Source organism: Gavia stellata, chromosome 24 (assembly GCF_030936135.1).
Source record: "Gavia stellata isolate bGavSte3 chromosome 24, bGavSte3.hap2, whole genome shotgun sequence".
In the NCBI taxonomy this organism is placed as follows: Eukaryota; Metazoa; Chordata; class Aves; order Gaviiformes; family Gaviidae; genus Gavia; species Gavia stellata.
In genome coordinates, this window is record NC_082617.1 from 9,634,661 (window position 1) to 9,653,523 (window position 18,863).

At 53.3% G+C, this 18,863-nt stretch overlaps 1 protein-coding gene across 1 annotated transcript in view; it reads left to right on the top strand.

The window, feature by feature from the left end:
* Nucleotides 1-18,536, top strand: part of RXRA (retinoid X receptor alpha) — a 114,799-nt gene extending 96,263 nt beyond the window's left edge. Inside the window, exons 5-10 of the mRNA XM_059828745.1 lie at nt 481-650; nt 6,432-6,561; nt 11,414-11,546; nt 12,674-12,765; nt 14,448-14,553; nt 18,330-18,536. Coding sequence (XP_059684728.1) covers nt 481-650; nt 6,432-6,561; nt 11,414-11,546; nt 12,674-12,765; nt 14,448-14,553; nt 18,330-18,477 — 779 coding nt within the window. The 3' untranslated portion in view covers nt 18,478-18,536. The remainder of the gene's footprint in view (nt 1-480; nt 651-6,431; nt 6,562-11,413; nt 11,547-12,673; nt 12,766-14,447; nt 14,554-18,329) is intronic.
* Nucleotides 18,537-18,863: the final 327 nt, after the last annotated feature.

The window sequence follows — 18,863 nt, forward strand, 5'->3', positions numbered from 1 at the left end:
ACTTAGGCTTTAAACTGACGTATTTCTCTTTCCTTTGGAATTCCCTTGTGCTATCACCTCACCCATCCATTTCCTTCTCCCGCAGTGACTCGCCGTGTAGCTTCCTTTGCTTTTCATCATGTGTCTTTAACCTTTCTGCTTCCAGGACTTCTCCCTCTGCAGAAAGGGGAGTTTCCCGGCAGAGGCTCCCTCGCCATGCTCCCAGGGGAGCGCACCCGGAGCAGCTCTCCCAGGCCAGGGCTGCTCTGTGGCTTCCCCAAACCTCACACCCCCTTGGACTGTCCAAGACCCACTGACCACACTGGTGGAAAGGTCGGGTTGGAGAACAAGACATCAGATGTCTGTGTGATCCTACAGCTCTGAGGATGCTTTAGGTTTTCACGGCTAAGTAACGCGTGGAGCTTCAGGGTCCCAGCTCAGCCCGTGACACCGTGGCCGGGAGCCCTGGAGTGACACTGTCCCTTCTCTGTCCACTTCCAGCCGTCCAGGAGGAGAGGCAGCGGGGGAAGGACCGCAACGAGAATGAGGTGGAGTCAACAAGTAGCGCTAACGAGGACATGCCCGTGGAAAAGATCTTGGAAGCTGAACTTGCGGTGGAGCCAAAGACAGAGACGTACATTGAAGCGAATATGGGCTTGACGCCGAGCTCGGTAAGGCACCTCTCCCCTTGGCCCCAACCCCATCCCGGGCACACGGGACATGAGGGATGGCCTGTGGGGCCTCAGCATTGATGTAGTGCAAATACAGCAGCCAGCCTAGGTCAGAGAGGGGTTATCTTAAGGGAAAAGAAATACAGCTCAGGAATGCAACTTCTTAGCTCTGCTGTAGATGCCGTGTGTGAGCTTGGATGAAAGCATGAGGAAAGCAAACCCTGCGCAGCCACCAGCATTGGTATTTGTCTGTCTCACTGCCGTAGGGAAGGAACAGATACTGTAAGGCATAATTAGGAGGGCTTACAGAGAAGATTTTATTTTAGTTAACAGCCCTTAGTGCTAAAAGGCAGGAAGACACTCCACGCTCTGAAGAGCTCAAAGTCCAATCAAGCCAATAAACAGACCTGTGTGGCTGAAGTGCAAAAAGATAAGAGCTGTAAAATTAGGGTGTGAATTTTCAGATGCAGAATTGTACAGCTGCTTGGCTCTAAGAAGAGAAAACCTGGAGAAGTTTGCTGAGAAGTTTGCTTTCAAGTTCCTTTCCCATTTAGAAGCTTGCATTGTAAGTAGGCTTGCTTGAAGCGTCTGGGCTGTAACAGGGCTTTGTTTAAACAAGAGATAGCTGACAGGGAAATAGGAAAAGAGTGAGAATCCGTGATGACGGAAACCGTTTTGGTCCCTTTCCTAAGAGATTCCCTTATCAGCAGGTTATAGCCTTGCTTAGAGAAAGCCTCCCTGCAAAAGCAGCTACCGCCAAATGTGAGAGCCAGCCTATTCTCTGAAATTCTGTTTCTGGGATAGACCCTATGCAAAGCCCTCGTAAGGAGCCCTATTGCAGAGAAAGTACTTGCTGCCCAGTCTAGGCAGCATTTAGGATGCAGTCCCCATTCCTCAATGGCCCCTGTTCCCGTGAAAGCGGTGGGAAAAGAGGAATGCCTTTAAAAGGTAGGACTGCAGTTGAGGCAACTAATATTGCAGAGGGTCAGGAGTGCGGCTAATTACCCCCACCCCTGGGTACACCGAGGAAGCCCTGGGAGCCTGAGGGACTGGGAAGTCTCAAAGCAAAGAGATGGAGGGGGAGAGGGAAAAAATAAATGGCTGTGCGCCATTGTGCACGTGCTTTTGGGGCCGGGGTCAGCTGCACGCGTTTAATCTCCCACTTGCCTTACGGCGATGCCTTCTGGCAGGCACACACCATCCCACGGCATGCTCTGTTAGCCGGGGGGGGCACCGACACTGCACGGTGTCATCAGGGCGGCGGAGGGGGGTATAAATCACCCCAATACCCTGCTAGCTATTGCCAGCCTTGCTGCTGGGGAGGGGAGAGGCTGGAGTGGGGAGCATCTCCTGGCTGCCTAGCAGTCCTTCGGGGGGACACGGAGGTACAGCTGGGGCTCTGCGAGCGTGTGGGCTGGCTAACCCGGGAGAGCAGGAACATAAGCTGAAATTATCCCTCTGCATTCTCTGTTGCTCTGTGCTAGGTGTCTATGAGGTTGAGATGATGAAATGCAGCTATTTCTGGGAAGTGGAAGGACTCTGCAGTATTTATTTTCTGCTACAATAATACTTTATCTCTTTCTTCCTATGAGGCTGGAGGATTGAGCAGGGAATACCTTATCTGGCAGGGCTTGACAAGAGATCTGAGAGTCAAGCTGGTCCTTGTAGGAGTCCTCTGTGGGATGCTTTTTTGGGCCTTCACCTACAAGGACACTTTATGGCTGCCTTGCTAAGTGAGGCTTTTCAGTGCGTAAGGCTTCCTGCTAAGGACCAAGACAATTCCTAAGGGAAACCCTCCAGAAGCAGATACAGGGCCGTGGTGCTTCCCGGAATTTGAGCCCAGTTGCACCTGCAGGCAGCGATGCCCTCCAGCCGGAGGGTGCCATCACCGTGATGGGACTTCTTTGCAAGGGGTTTTTTTGGAGGAGGCAACTTAGCCATGGTTAGAGTGGGGCTCGGAGAGGCTCTGACGGCTATCAGGATTAAAAATACTTCAGGGGAGTTGTAGCCAGCGTTGTGCTGACTTGAAAACAAACCCCAGAGAGCGAGCTGAAATAAATGGCTTCGTCTGGCACTGCGTCTCCTCAGCCTCTTGTAGCAAATTGAAAGCTGGTTCCTGCATAATTCAACACGCATTACTGTGAACAAGGATGTGTGTTGCATCTAAATAGAAGCAGGAGGCTTGTTGAAATGCCCTATTATTGTCAAGCGGCTTCTGTCGATGAGGTGACATTTGTAGCAGGTTTAGCAGATGTATGAGATCAGCAGCTCGCAGTGACGAGGCCACCGGATGAGGTGAGGGAAGACGGAGGAGCTGCCCTCCTCCCAGCCCTCCTCAGAGAGCCCATGTGATGGAAAGGCAAATTCGATCCCTAATAGACATGGGGTAAAACACAAGCTGTTTCCTATTAGCCTGGTATGTTGGATCCTTTTATTTGCATCCCTGCACCTTAGTCCATCTGCATTGGACGCTGCCAGTGAGCTGGAGAGCTCCAGCGCTTGCAAGGATGTTGCCACCGGGCTGGGACGGAGGTAGTAGGGTGCTGTAGGAGTTAACACCCTCCTCTCCCAGATGCTCTCATGCCTGTGACTGTCACCTTGTGCCACGGTCCCCTGGCTGCTCTGAGAGCAGAGATCCCAACTCTGGTTGAGGGAGGTCCCTCTGCTTTGCCAGGCTGGCACTGGCACTGGTTTCTTCCACCAAGGACAGTGTGGGACCCAACTGTGGGGCTTCAGCACAGTCCTGAGAGCTGGTAAAGGGGAGGGCAGGGGGGGCTGCAGCCCATGAGCTGTTCCAGCAGCCCTGGTATCTAAACACATTGCTGACAAAGCGTGCTGCTCTGAGGTTGACCAGGGAGGGGACCTCTGTCCTGGCACCCTGATTGACACCAGAGAGGATGGGGTATGTTCATGGTTTGAAGCCCATGATGGGGAAGGGGGAGTACAGTGGGGTGCGATCCTTGTGGGTGGCATGGACAGGACAGGGAAGGATGCTGAGCCAGGCAGAAAGCAGCTAAGACAGAGGGATCTGCCCCTGCGAATCTGCTCTCCTTCTGCCTTGGGTGGTAGGAGAGTGCCAAGAGTAGTGTTTTGATGACCGTCACTAAAACACTCACTTGAAGTAATTGCACCGGTGAGATCCTGATAACAGCTCTTTAGCTGCTGCAGATAGCTGCTAATTGCGATGGTTGTCTGGCTTCTGACCGTGGCAAAGGGGATAAACCCTTTGGGAGGTTCCCACAAGCTGTATATCATAGAATCATAGAATCGTTTAGGTTGGAAAAGACCTCTAAGATCAAGTCCAATGGCTGCAGGATTCCTCCATGCTGTGTGTCCCAGGAAGCCCCCAGACCCCGTGTGACCCCTGTCCCTGGAGAGCTGGGGACTGGCCTCACGCCCTCGACAGGTACCTGTCCCCGGGCAGTACGATGGGGTGTGAGGATGGGTTTGCCTCTGCCCCGTGTCCCCAGCAGCCGCGAAACTGGGCTCCTGCAGTGTAAGCACCACCTCGGATGGGCTCCCGGCCGCTGAAAGGCAAAGCCTGTAACTGAGAGGTGTTATCCCCATTAGTTCTTAATTGGCCTTTGAGCAGCTGGTTTCAAGTCACCATTTTCTGGAAGATGTCTCCAAGCTCCAGTTTTCCAGAAGGATCAGGTGCCCGTGTGTCCTTTCATTCTGTCACACTCCGGCACTGTGCCCTTGCTATTTACTGCAGGAGGGGATTTGCTTACCGTGCACGGGGAGGGTTTCTAGCACCGCTTCGCAGATCCCCTCCTGGAGACAGGCAGGGCCCTTTTGGCCTGCAGGGATGATACTTTTAGCTGCCTCTCAAGCTACGGTGATTAAGTTCTGCCAGGAAGCACCGTGGTGGTTCCAGGAACTGCCATCTGAGTTGTAATTAAAGTCTGGGCCCCTCGCTGAGGCTTTGTACGAAGCACCGAAGGCTGCGTACAGCTTGTGCTGCCTGCAGAGCAGCGGTGATACAGCCTGGGCTGGGAGACCCGGAGCCCGGCTTGCTGCATCGGGGCGAGTCCTGGAGACGGTGATAACCTGCCCAGAAGCAACCCCTGATAAAAGCTTTGGCAAAACCATCTAACTTTCCTAAAATACCTCTTTCATGGGGCTGTGCAGGCACTTGTGGCTTCATGGGTCAGGTTCTGCTGGAGCGTGGGGTCTCCTGTAAGTCGTGTCCCGCTCCGGAGCATGCAGGGCTCCATCCCCATCGTGCCCCGCGGGAGCCGGGACGCCCGGGTTCTCCATCTGGCTCCTCCGGCTTGCTGACCAGACTCAAATGACTTGAAGTTGGTGATGCTCCTATAGCCTGGGCCACAGGTGTCTCTTCTCAGCCTTCCTGCAAATGCCTCTGAATGCTGACATTCCCCATGTTTCCAGTGAAACGCTTAACCCTGCAAAGCCCCTCCTCACACCCAGTTTACGGTTTTCCTGTTGTCCAGGAGAAATCCCATCTTTTCTCCCTCTTCCAAGGAAGAGCCCAGTCCCTGCTCACGTCTCCTTCCCCAGGGAGGCGCCCCAGCTCCCGCAGAGCAAGGCTCCCCTGCCCTTGCACCCCTCGGGGAGCTGCTGGAGGTGGGCAGAGCAAGGAGGGGAAGATCCCCGTGACAATGCTCCCCGCTCCTCAGCTGCGCTGCTGAACGCGAGCCCATTCCCATCCATCTCTGCACGCAACAGGTGAAAATACTTCGAAGGCGGGTGCCCCTGAGCTTGCCAGTTGCTGGTTATTTTAAGCCTGGAGAATGGGAGGCATTGGCCACTGAGGCACAGAGTTTGTGTTTGCTGCCAGGGGACAGCGGAGGGGACGGGGCAGGGGTGTGGGGCACGGCTCCGGGGGGCAGGAGTGAGACTCGGCAGCGTGGTCCTCATCTGCCCAGCCTGGGAGAGGGGTTTGCCGTAGAGCAGCCAGCTCGTGGTGAGGAATGGCCTTGTCCTGCTGAAACTGAGACTCTTGCTAGAGGGAGAGGTTACGCTGGCGTTCGTGTCTCCTCTGCCTCGGCTGCACTGAACTCACACCCCTTCCCCCTGTGATCCAGAGGTGAAGTAAACACTCCTCCTCCAATTTGGAAACTGCTCTTTTAAGGACATGGAAGAAAAATAATTGTACAATCAAAGCTGCTAGGTATAAGCAGGGATTACAGTGGGATATGTGGAGGGGCTTATACATCCCTGTCCAGAGAGGTAAACCCTATATACACCCTTGTACTAGCGAGGTCTGTCTTCGCTGGCGTTCGACAGCCTCTTCCAGTTCCTAATCACAAGCCCACTTGAGCTGTTAGCAGTTCCTTTAAACAGGGATTTGGTGTGTTTAGGCTGACTGTCCTCCTTGAGAGCAGATGGTTTTTGTTACTGGATAATATTTCAAAGGAAAGGGGTTTTTTTTTTCTGTTTTCTGTAATGCCCCCTCTGGTGCTGGTTTATCGAGCTGGGAGATGCTGGCACGGGGAACGTGAGCGCTGCGCGGGTGCAGGAGCCTGCCCTTCCCTAGGCTGGAGCTCGTTGGGTTCATCAGTCAGGGTGATGGATATTGGGTCTCAGCACTCCTGGTTCCTGTTCTGGAGCTTGCTAAGAACTACTTAAAACCACGTGGTGGAGAAACCAAGTCACCTCCTTTCCCTGTGACTGATAACGTCCACTTCTGGGGTGCTCCTGACTTTGGGGTCCTTCCCTGCAGCAGGGAGGCAGCAAGACCCTTTAGCTGCTCCTCCAGCCTCTCCTCTTCCCCTTGCTCTGCCTTCTAAGAGCCTTTCAATCTCCTTTTCTTGGCAGCCCAATGACCCAGTGACGAACATATGCCAGGCAGCAGACAAACAGCTCTTCACCCTGGTGGAGTGGGCCAAGAGGATCCCCCACTTCTCCGAGTTGCCCCTGGACGACCAGGTCATCTTGCTCAGAGCAGGTGAGTGGGAACCGTTCCTGCGCGGGCTCCGACACGGGGCCCTAGGAGTGCTGCATCTCAACAGTGACAGGTATTACGCTTAGATTTAGGTCCCGGCAACTTGAAAGCTGTTAACTGATTCTGAGTAATAGCCTCTGATAATTCAATTGCTAAATGGGATTTAAAAAGCCCCAAGGGACGTGTTGCTGAATGTGATCCAAAATGTTGAGCCAGCTGCCAATCAGCTGAAAAATGGCCCGGCTTCATCTCTGATGAGCGAGACGCTCAGAGATGTGCGCTGGGTGATTTAAACCAAGGGAGCTACGCGCTGCCTTCCTCCCAAGCTGAGACTTGAAAGACCAAGTGGGCTTGGGACTCCATGAAATTTCATCAAAGTAAAATGTTTGATCATAATTAAAACCAGAAAGGGGAGAAAAATATATCGACCTCCTTCTCCCACCCACCAAGATGGAAATAAAATTCTCTGGGCGTGTTTTAAATTTCCTTGTGTGGCAGGGGGTCTGCAGGAACGGAGGCTTTGGGAGGTGAAAAGCAGTTAGCTGTAAAAAGGATCTTCTCCCATCAAGTAAATTCCAGCCCCTACTGCTGGCAGGTTATACACAAAGACCGGGGAGGGCAAGGCATCAAGAGCAGAGCTCGACGAGGGTGCATTTTAGGCATGAAGCTCTTCGCATAGCTCCAGTCATCAGATAAGTGATTAAAAAGGCTTTGGCTTGACGCAGCGGAGAGTTTTGCTCCCTTAAACAAAGAGGAAGGCAAGTTGTCAGTGGGACAGATGAAGTGGCTTCCAGCAAATGACAAACTCCATGTGAAGGGTGAGAATGGAAGAGGAAATGAGGAGACCTTGACAGCTGGCGGTGGCACCCAGCTCTTTGCTTGGCAATGAGAGACATCGACCTTGGCTACTCGAAGTAGTCAAGGGAATTCAGAAGGGAATGATGGAGGAGTGGTGCAGAGCAGAGGTGCAGCTTCAGAGCAGGGCGAGCTGGTGAGCTGCCTGGAGTGAACCAGTCTGGCAGCCAAACCCAAGTAAGCTGGGGACTCTGAAGTCCCTGGTAGTTTTAAAAGTTCCTCTTGTTTCCCCAAAATGCACTTTTGTAGGTAATTCAAGAGGGAAAACCCTGCAGGGCGTGTGCTCTCTGCACTCTTCTGGCCTCAGGTTAATGGCCTCTGTAGATGAGACACTGCTGATCCACCTTGATGGCAGCATTCTTGGCTTCTTACTAGAGAATGTGTATGCCCCAAAATAAATGCCCATGAAATTGGGCAGAAAAGTGCTTTAAGAACCAAGTGCAAAGTATTCACTTCAACACAAAATGTAGGAACTGCCAGAACTCCTCCAGTCCAAGGTCTGTCCAGGACGCCTCAGGAGAAGGTATAAGGGCTCCAGAGTAGGAAGATGATGGGATTGGTGTTTCCCCCTTCCCGCCACACAAACGCTAGCTGTCATTCTGTTTAATAAGGCTGACAATAGCCCAAATGCATGAATCTTAATACTTTCTACAATTTTTTATTGACTATTGACCAGTGTAACTGCGTACCTTGGCCCTGCATACAAATACCCAGTCCCTCCTGCAATCTGTCTGAAATCCTTGACCTCAACGGTTTCTGGGTGATTAAGTCACACCGTTTACTGGTGTAGGTTTTCCACTCTTCTTATATTACAGAAAGGAGATTTTTATGGTCACATTTCATCTAGTGGCTACAGCAGTAGTCTGGGAATGGAGAATTCGGGGGTTTTATTCCTGCTGCAGACTTGGCCAAGTCTCATGCCCTCCCTGGGCAGCTCCGGCTAGCCCTTTGGTGAAGGTGCTTCTCTGGCTTTTCTGTGGGTGTGAGTACTGCCAGAGCTGGCTCACGGCCCTCTCAGGGAAATAGAGAAAGTGTATTTTTGAAGAGGGTCTCTGGAGCCTCTTGGGAGAGTGGATGAGCAGGGGAGGCATCTCTATAGAAATCTTTGAGGGCTTTCTGCAAATATCGCAGGGAAGAACTGGATTCAGACAAAAAGCTGCCTTTTTCTTTTGTGAAATGGAAACAAAACGCAGAACAACAGTTCAAGGTTTTCCTTTCTCTTTAGAAGAAGGCTAATGGAAGCTGAACTGGAGACTTTCTGACCTGATGTTCTCTCCTTTGTGCTGGTGCTTGTTATGACCAACTCCGAGCTGACATCCTGGAGGGGCCACTCCACGGGGCGGGAGGAGAGGGGCTGCAGACCCCATCACATCCCAGGTTTCATGGTGGCTCTAACCCCATGGCCATGAGGTGGGCTGAGCACCTGGAGCGGCTCCGATGGGCTCCCTGCTCCAAGCGTCTCTGTCGGGGCCTCAGATAACCTCCCCCAAGTCTTTTAACCAGTGGTTCTATCTATTATTGAGTGGGGAGAGCGGCCTGCTGAGAACAGCTGCCCATGAAATATTTAAGTATTAAAATTTAGCTAAGAGCGTCAGTCAGGTTCAGTCATGCATCCTTGGAGGCAAAATTAAGTGGAGCACGCATCTTTGGAGGAGCGGTGCTGGGTGGGCCGGCAGTAGCTTTCCTCTCATCCTGAATCATTTAAAGCTCTTCCCTCTCTGAGCTTTTTGGAGAAGAAGGAAACCCAACTTTTTAAGCCTGTTTTCCCTGGATTTTCTTGTTTCCAAGCTTGCTGTGGCTGAGACGGGAATAACCTGATGTTTTCCCTGAATCGAGGCCAGCCTGGCAAAGGATGCTGAGCACTACATCTCTGCAGTTGCAGTTCATTTTACAGGGCCGGTGGGGGAACTTGGTAGTGAGATGGATTAACATGATGGTCCCTGCATTGCCAGATGCCTTCCCTACCTCAGAGGAGCCAAAGCATCCCCGGAGGCTGCAGCCACCTTGTTTGATGAGAAAGGACTTGCAAGAGTCAAAGAAATCTGCTCTGCTTCTCCAGAGCTTGGGCTGAAATGCAGAACTCTTTGGGTAGACTTGTTTGATCTCTAACACAAGATTTGCCCCCTCTGGTTATACCTGATTTTTCCTGCTCGCCTCTTTACCTTGTCAGCTCTTTGGGGATGCTCTGGTGAAAGCACTGGGTAGGAATGGGTTCCCTATTTCAGCCAAAACATCCCAGCTCTCAATGGGAATAATTCAGCTGAAGGATGCTGATTAATCCAGCGCTCCTTAGCTGGAATAAGCCCAGCACAGATGTTGGCAGCACCCCGCAGCCTCACCACTTTCACATTTTCTTACCAAGCCGGAGGCTGGATTCGGCACCGCTGGGGCTGTGCGGAGCCGCAGCCGATGGGTGTTGGGTGATGGCCGAGAGTCAGGGCAGAGTTGTGACAGCGGATGCTGTGGAGGGACGTTGTGAACAGCTCTGGTTTCTGTTGGTTGGAGCTGCATGGAGGGGCTACGTGGGGAGTTGCTGTGGGTCTGTGTGTGACAGCTGGTGGGAGGCACCCACAGCACCTTTCTGTGGGTCTGGCTCTGGGAGGTCCTCTTCAAGCCACGGAGCACGGTTCCTGCAGGCTCCTGGTGCAGTCCCACGTCTTCTCCTCCGTCCTCCTTGGGTTTCACAGTGTTGCAATCCCTCTGCAAGTGCCAGGCCTCGCCCAGTAAATAGCCAAATAAATGTTCCCGTGATCGGGGTGGAAACATCCTGTGGCCACTTAGGAAAGAGTGAACTTTATTCCCTGTCAACATTTCTAATGGCACAACCCATCTCTGCAACAGTAGGTAAATACAGCACACGTGGACCTTGTATTTATTCCAGTCAGCGAGAAAAAACATATTTCTGTGGCAGGAGAGGAGGTGAAGGATGTTGTTGCATTGCTTTTCCAGCCTGGGGGGAAAAAAAATGGAATATCCTGACATTTTTGGACCCTGCCAAGCAGCCCTGTGTTCTGGACACCAGAACATTTTCAGGCTGGGTAAATCACCCACGTGATGAGCCTGAGACTCCCCAGGGTTGCAGAAGACCCATCTTCTGTTATTGAAGATGCCTCTCCTGATTCAAAGTCACCAAAATTTCCACCCTTCAAAACTTTACAGCATTTCTTCTTGTTATGGGTTTGTTTCAGGCATTCTTGAACTCAGCTGGTGGCAGATTTAGGAATTTGAAGATGTGTTACATAGGAAGGGGAGCTGGAAGGCAGGGAGGGAGGTTGCATCTCCCTTCCCCATTTGTAACTAGCCCAGATTGCTCCCGTGGTGTCCGGGCTCAGAGGATGTGTTTTCCTATCTCCTGAAGTAACTAGTAAGACAAAAGCTGGTGTCCAGGCAGCTATGGAAGGCTGTTAGTGGAGCAGTCATGGATGTGGGACATGCCTGCACAGCAGCAGGCGAGAGGAGAGGCAATCCCTTCCAGTGTTGATATGGCAGAAGCAACAAACCTGCAAGCAAGAGTTTTCATGGTCCCCATTTACACAGCTGAGTAATGGTGAATGAACTTTTGTGCCCCATTATGGCCTGAAAATGAGCCCAATTAGCTGATATAAATCATTGATAGGTCTTTAACTGCTCAGAGGCACGGAATATAAGGTCAGAGGGGGAACGCGGGGTTCCACACCCACTCGTAGGTTCACAGCGAGAGGAGCAAGGCAGAGAGCTGTTTGCTCTGGTGCCTGCAAGGTTTGTGGAGGAAACTGCTTCCCTTATTAGTGTTATATTTTTAGTGCATTTGTTTCTTAATGGTTTTTTCCTTCACTGACATCCAAGAGAGGGTTGGCTCCCCCCTCCTTTCCCATATCCAGCTGTGTTACTCTAGCAAAGGTGGTTCTTGAGCAGTTTCCTCCTCTCTTTATAGCCCCGGGGAGGTGATGTCGCTGATTCCCAAACCCCCTGAGGACCCTGTGGCTCTAACCTGCCGCCTTGATTGTTTTCTCCTCCCCAGGGTGGAATGAGCTCCTAATCGCCTCCTTCTCCCACCGCTCCATAGCCGTGAAAGACGGGATCCTCTTAGCCACCGGGCTCCACGTGCACCGGAACAGCGCGCACAGCGCTGGCGTCGGGGCCATCTTCGACAGGTGGGCAGAGGGAGGGATGGGTGCTGGGGAACGCGTCTCAGGCCACCTTGCCTAGACATCCCCGTCTCTGTCTCCGCACGGGTCTGCCTCCGTTCCCCGCGTTGCAGCCTGCTCGAGGGGTTGGGTGGAGATGCATTGGCACGTGGGCTCGTGGTTGGAGGAGCCTGGGCTGAGGCGTGTCCATCCCACCGCGTGCGTGGAAACGTCGTGGTCCTTGCTGCAGGCAACAACATTAAATCCCTCCTCTTAATCCTGCAGAAACCAACAGCCCACAATAGTCAGGGAGAAGGCTGCCCAGTGCAAATCAAAGCCTCTTTCATGGGGTCCAGATGCTTTCTAATGTTATGAGGAGGCCGCTCCTTTGTTTCTTTTCATCTTTAATTGGACCAAGACGTGATTTTATTTTCACAATAGAAAAGCACCAAAAATACCCGGCAGGTTCCACATGCCTATCCCGAGGGCTCTTTAATCTCGTGCTTTGGGAAAGTGTTTTAAAGCCAGACTTCCAGGGTGTTTGACTCACAGTGTGGCTCCAGACGCTGCTTAAATGGTGGCTGATTTCTCTGCTTGAGACTCATCTTGAGACGACTTAGTTGAAACCAAGTCACCTTTGCTTCTTTGCTTTGCAAGGAAATTGTTCTTCAGACCTGGGTGACATCATTTGTTTCCTGTGAGGTCATAAGTGCAAGATCATGATGTCACTGCAGGATATAACTGGAAAAACTGGGCAATCAGTGGAAAATATTTCAAGACCAGCACCTGCAGTAAGAGCAAAGGGAATAATAAAAATTACCAGCAGAGGAAATTGCTTTTAGATACCTGCTGGGGTTTTTTTATATTATTATTTTTTTATTTTTAGGCAGCTTTCTCAGGTGCCAGAGCCTCTCAGTGAATGTATGAAGCCAGTCTTTATGGTCCCTGTTGTATCTCACAGAAACTATTGATGTTCCTAATGAGCTATTTTTGATACAGGAGGAAAATGAGGGCATATCCTCAGCTGGTATAAGCGAGCACTATCCCATGACTTCATTAACCATGCACCAGAGGACCTCACTCTGGGTCTGACGCCTGAGTGTTTTTTGATTCCTTTTTAACGCTGACACCTGTGATTTCTGTGTCCTTTGCAGAGTACTGACAGAACTCGTGTCAAAAATGCGAGACATGCAGATGGACAAGACAGAGCTAGGCTGCCTGCGAGCCATTGTCCTCTTCAACCCCGGTACATGCTGTTACCTTCTCTCCTGTCCTCTCTTGGCTGATGCTGTGTCCTTTTGGCTCCTTTTCTTGCCTATAAAGCTCCATTGCAAATAACCGAGGGCACCCAACTCCCAAGGACAGGGCAAGAAGGAGGAGAGGCAGGGCTGAAAGTGAAATTAAGTGCTGCACATGCGTCTGCCACCTTACAAGCATGTCCTTTGCAGGTCAGGGGTGGATCTGGATCCGTGCCCAGCGTTGCTCTCCAGGACTCCCTTTCCAAGGGGTGTTTTCCCCTTTGCAGAGGGCAGCCCGGTTTCGTGGTCCAAACTATTCCCCGTGCAGGGCCCAGCCTTGGCCGGGACTCGGCTGCAGTCATCCGAGGAGATGGCAAATGCTACTTTTGGAGCTGATTCCTACTGATGGGCTGAGTTCTCCGCTGAGCTTGAGGGGCTTTGGCTTGATCAACCTTACACGGTCTGCCTATTTTCAGTTTTACAGCGACTGTAAAAAGAAAGTTCTGGTGCTTGAGGGAGTTGTCCCTGAATAGGAGCAAAAATTAATCTAGATATCCTTTAAGGGAAAAGTATGGATTAGAGCAAAGTTACAGCATGGACGTTATTACCCTCTGTTTCCCGATCTCAACATCCAAGGGCTTTTATTAACTGTGTTTCTGGAAGAGCCCTCTACAGACCTGGAGAGGGAGAAAGGCATGAAACGTGCTCATAAAATACACAAGAACTTGATTTTTTGTCCGCAGCTTGCTTAGTTTTTCAGACTCCAGGAGGCTTCCCGCTGCTCGCTTTTCCCCCTTGACCCCAGCTGCCCAAGGGAAGAAGAAGGTTCAGTGCTGGGGTTTGTCTCCGGCATTTCAGAGAGCAAAGCCCTGCTGCAGCAGGAGATAGACTGCCAGCCTGCAGATACCTGTACAGCTCTTTTGGGGGGTTCCCTAGATTTGTGAGCGGATCAGTCCAGAGCAGAAGTAGATGGCAGCTGGGGACAGACCCCTTCCCCTCCCTGCCCTCGCAGGAGCATGCTTTGTGCCCAAGCGTGGCTCTGTCTCTGGCTTTTCCCACCGAACCCAGGGCAGGGCATTTCAGCAGGGTTTATTGCTGTTTCTTGGGTTTGTTTTTCTGCTTGACTTCCACACACACACTTGTAATCACCAGTAATTTATTGTCTGTAATTTGGGATTAGCCGTATATGGTAAAAGAAGGGGAATCTGGAGAGGTTCCCGTGGCGCATGTGCTTGGGGATATCGATTCCTTGACTGTCCCTTTCACCCTACTAAAAACAGATCCTCGCCGCGTCGCGGGGGACCTGCCAGAGCAGGGGCTTTTCGTTTAGCCCTGCCACAGTGCTTCGTGCTGGAGGGAGAAATCCCACAAGCCCGGGACTTGAGGGGGACTTAAACCCTTTTCATGAGGGTCTGTGAGCGCTGGAATAAGCCAGAATGGTTGGGGTTGGGGTATGGGGTGGAGTAAAACAGATCTGTAGTTACAGGGCAAACCTTTCAGGGCTTGAATGCTCCCCGGGAGGTGTTAGGTACTGCCCCAAATTCCTGGGGTTCAGACCCCGTGTCCCCACTGTGCCTCTGGTCTGGTGGTGCCAGGAGGGGTGGAGGGGGCTGAGGGGGTTGCCCAGGGGGTCCTTGTCTGCCTGGAAAGCCTGGAGGTTTTGGGCTATGGTTCCTTCGTTGCCTTTCAGACTCGAAAGGTCTCTCCAACCCAGCTGAAGTGGAGGCGTTACGGGAGAAGGTGTACGCGTCGCTAGAGGCATACTGCAAACACAAATACCCCGACCAGCCCGGGAGGTGAGTTGCTGGCTGAGCCCTGTCCTCCTGCAGACTCGCGCCCCTGCAAAACCCCATGCAATGGGTGCTGCAGACGGTGCAAAGGGTGCTGCAGGCCAGGGCAGGGTCTGAGTGCCATCCTTGGGGGTGCTGCACCGGTGTGTGGGTGCTGGTTCCTTCTGCTTAGGGCTCTCTGTTCCCGCGTCTTCTGGGAGGGAACAGTTCTCTGCAGAGAAAACCACTCATTTCTACCTGCTTCAGCTGTGAACGTCCTTAGAGAAAATCCCCCTGTGAAGTGCAGAGAGGTCTTTATTCCCGTGCCAGTAAATGCAACGCAACCAGGACAAGGTCGGGCAGTAACGGCGGTGCCGAGACCTGAGGAGCCCCGGCTCCTGCGGCCGCAGCAGTGGGATGAGCACATGGGGGAAGGGGTATCATTTCCCTTTTGGCAACCACGGAGAGCAAACCACAGTGAAAATAAGACGCACACGGAGTTAATTTTCGGTGGCAGATGAGCATCATTGCTGGGAAGTGAAAGCCTCAATTGATGCTTTTTTCTCCCCTCCCTGCCTCCCCCCAATCCAGCTGGGAATGGGAGGGGGAATTAGGAATGCTTTCCTGGACCGCTCCGGAGCTGAGTGGGCGCATTTTCCCAGTTACAGCCTGAAGCTGGCAACTGCCAGTTAAGTTACTGACAGTCATTTGAGAAACCAAGCAAAACACTGGAAACTGCTGCTGGTGCGTATCACTGCTGAGGCGTGAATATTGGGAAAAACAGCCCAAGCAACTGGGATTTGCATCTCACCTGCATTCCCGGTCTTGCGTGTCTGGATGGTTAAATAAAAAGAAGGATGCTTTTACAGCAATGAATGCAGCGCGCTGATCACGGCCTCAGAAGTAATACTGGATTTATTTTTTCCCCCTTTTGGGTACCAGTGCAGTGGCAGATGAAAAAAGATGTGTTGTTAAGGGGCTTCTTGGATGTTCATGGTTGGCTTGTGGCAGGGGGAGTTAGGATGAAGGTACCGTTGGGCCTGTTTGACTTTGCGGCGAGGAGGGAAGTGAGGGATGAGCACGGTGCACAGAGCAGGGGTGTTCACCTCTCCTCTCCCAGATGGTTTCTGTGGACCTCAGGCCAACTCTCAAGCCAACTCCTCTTCCAAAAAGCATTATTAAATTGCAGTTCCTAAGCAAATCCAGACTCAGACCCTGGACTTTGGCTGTTCTGGTGTTTCAGAAGAGCTCTGCTCCCCTTGGGGCTCACAACGAGCAGCCAGCTGTACCTGGCACAAGGAGAGCTGCCTTGGGAATTGTGGCCAGCAGCTCTCCTGCATTATTCCCCCAGTGGGATGAACTCTTTGCTTTGCACAGGCACCCAGTGTCCACAGCTGAGTCGTGCTGCCCTCGCACGCTGCTCGCTGCTGCAGGCTGGGGTGGGGCTGCGCGGGGGGCTGGCATGGGGACAGCCCCGCTCTCCATCGACCAAACCACCACGAAGCCGCTGTGCATGACTGAGCAAAGTCGCTGAGCCACCAGTCAAAATCAGTTCCCCAGGGCTCCACCTCAATGATCAGCGATGCGTAAGGGAGCTTTTTAGGTCCGCTGGCTGCACCAGGGGCTCTGGAGTTTGGTCTCTCACTGGCTTTGAATGACCTTGGGCTGGGGACCTTCTTGTGTGATCCTCACACCCTTTTTGGGTGACCTTAAAGATTTTTCGTGGGTGACCTTAAAGGTTTTTGCACGCTTAGGGCTGTCCTGAGAGCCATGACTGGGCATTGCTGACCTTACTGCATCTCTTCTATGGTGCAGGGCAATGGTGGAATAAGCCCAGGTGGCTCAGGAGGGTTAACTCGTGGGCTGGGAGTCCGGAGTTGCACAAGTGCTAACCAAAGCTCTCAGGAGCTCTTTCCATCCTCCTGGTCTCATGGCACAATGTGATCACCATCTGGGGCTGGAAACAACTTCTTCCTGTGGTTGAGCAAACGCCTGGTCAAGCCCGCGGCAGCCGCCCTCCCCTGCTCCACACTGCGGCGAGCGCTTGGCTTCCCCACCACTTCAGATGCCCTTTGGTGCATGACTTCAGCCTAGTCCCCGGCCATCGAGAGCTTGCGAGCACCATGTAAACACCAAAAGGGAACTTCTCTGCAGCAGCGAGACGGAGGGAGGCATTCTTAGGAAAAACCCAGCCGCGCTGTCCCCGCGCCAGCCCCTGCTCCTCTGCAGGGAGGGCACGGGGTGTACGTGACACCGAGCAGCCGCAGGGAATCGGGGCTATTTTCTCCCCTCCCGGCTGCAGCCCTGGCATGTTGTGCTGTGGGCTGGTTATCTCACAGTTAAACATATCCGAGGGCTGGAGCCATCATCTGGTTTGGTTTAAAGTGAAACTTCCTGAATGGGATGGTAGGACTGATTTGTTTTTCCTGGCTCTGCTCCCACCATTCTCGCCAGCTCAGCAAAAAAAAAAAAATAGGGAGAGAAGTGTGCATGCATGTATAATATCTGTATGTTTGTGTATGTCTGTCTCTATCTGTGTGTTTTCTAGAGAGACCCCTTCTCCCTGGGCTGGTTCCGGCCTTTGCTTATGTTCAAGCCCTGATTGTGCAGCAGTTAAAACAAATAAATGCGTTCCCGACCATTAAAGGGCCTTTTCCCCATTTTGAGAGCGGGGAGGCAACATCCCGCAGCGCCTGGGGTTGCTGCCTGCACCCCTGGGGCATGGGCAGGCAGGGTTGGGGCACCCACAGATGGCATGTGGGGTGCTCCAGAGCACCCTTGGAGGAGCTGGCAGCTTTCTCCCACCTCTGCAGCCTCCTGCCACCCTTGGAGCCCACCGTACAGCAGCCTTTCCCCAGCATGGCCGGCTGGCTCTCCAGCTCGTCTCCTTCGCCCCGGCCAGCTCCTGCAGCGCTGTCGGCTCTCCCCAGCCCCCCTGGCTCTCCCCTGCCCGGCTGCGCACCCCTCCTGCCTGTCAGCTCTTGCCAGCATCGCCAGCTCGACCTGACAAGCGTCTCCCCCAGGCAGGGCAGGCTGGGGAGAAAGGGCTTTTGTTCGTCTGGGGCTCGTCGGAGCCCTGCGCTGGGCAGGGAGAAGGGGAGCACCCCATGTCCCAGCTGATTTGCAGCGCTGTTTCCAGCTTTTGCGTCAAAGCCCTTGTCTCCTTCCATTGGCTTCACCCCCGAGGTGCCTCCAGCCCGGCTGTCAGCCGGGTTTCTGCCGCACCAGCAGCCCCCAGGGCTCGGCAGCAAGCAGCCCGAGCAATGGTGTCTGGTGCCTGCAGGAAAGGGGCATCGCCGAGCGAAGTGCCAGCTAACCCCACTCAGCATCTCCTCCGTCCTCTCCTCAGCTGCTTGCCCTTTCCCCTGACCAAAGATCGAGCTGCTGAAGCTGCTTGCATCACTGCCTGCGACAAGGCTGGCCCTGTGGTTTCTCCTCCCTGTGGTTGCGGTGTAGGGACCCCACGAGCATCTTGGGGTGCTCACTGAATGGTAATGCACATGTGTAACACAGATGCATGAAGCCAGCGGTGCACCCCAGTCCGGGGATGGCCTTTGATTTCTTGTTTTACGCTTCCAGCTCACCTGTCAGCACGTTTGTTGTGAATATCCACCGTGGCTGCCTGGTATTCAAGGCTGGGGACATGATTAATGATTTCTCTGCACAGTTCTGGGTGCAGCCCCATGACTTTGGTAGCAAAAGAGGTTGTGTCTGACTCCCAGCTCTTCTGAGCAAGCTTTGGGGTCGTGCAGAAGCGGGGCTGCCGGTGGGATGTCTGACCATGTCGTGTCTCCTGCCCCCAGGTTCGCAAAGCTCTTGCTCCGTCTCCCAGCCCTCCGGTCCATCGGCCTGAAATGCCTGGAGCACCTCTTCTTCTTCAAGCTAATAGGCGACACACCGATCGACACCTTCTTGATGGAAATGCTGGAAGCGCCCCATCAAATGACTTAGAGAACTGCTGCTGGGTCAGTCCCTTGCCGGGCTGGGGTCTCGCAGGGCCCCTTCCTCTGCTTTCCTCCGCCGCCGCCCCAGCCCGTCCCTCCCTCCTCTCCCCAGCGCTGGAGGCACCGTCTGATCCGGGGCGATCCCCCGCCGTCCTCGCCTCCTCGTCGCCTTCACCCTTGTCCGTTTGCTGTCACTGCTGCATCTCAAGACCTGCTCGCTGGTTCCCTGCGCTAGATGTAGAGAAGTGGGAGCGGAGAGAGCTTGCCACCCGCCGCCTCGGCTCGTACCCCTGCCCCGGCCCCCGCCGTGCCATGAGTTTCGGGGTTAGCCATCGGCCGGGCTTGGCATCACCCCGTGTGCCTGCCGCGGCCGGCGGTGCTTCCCCCGGGGCA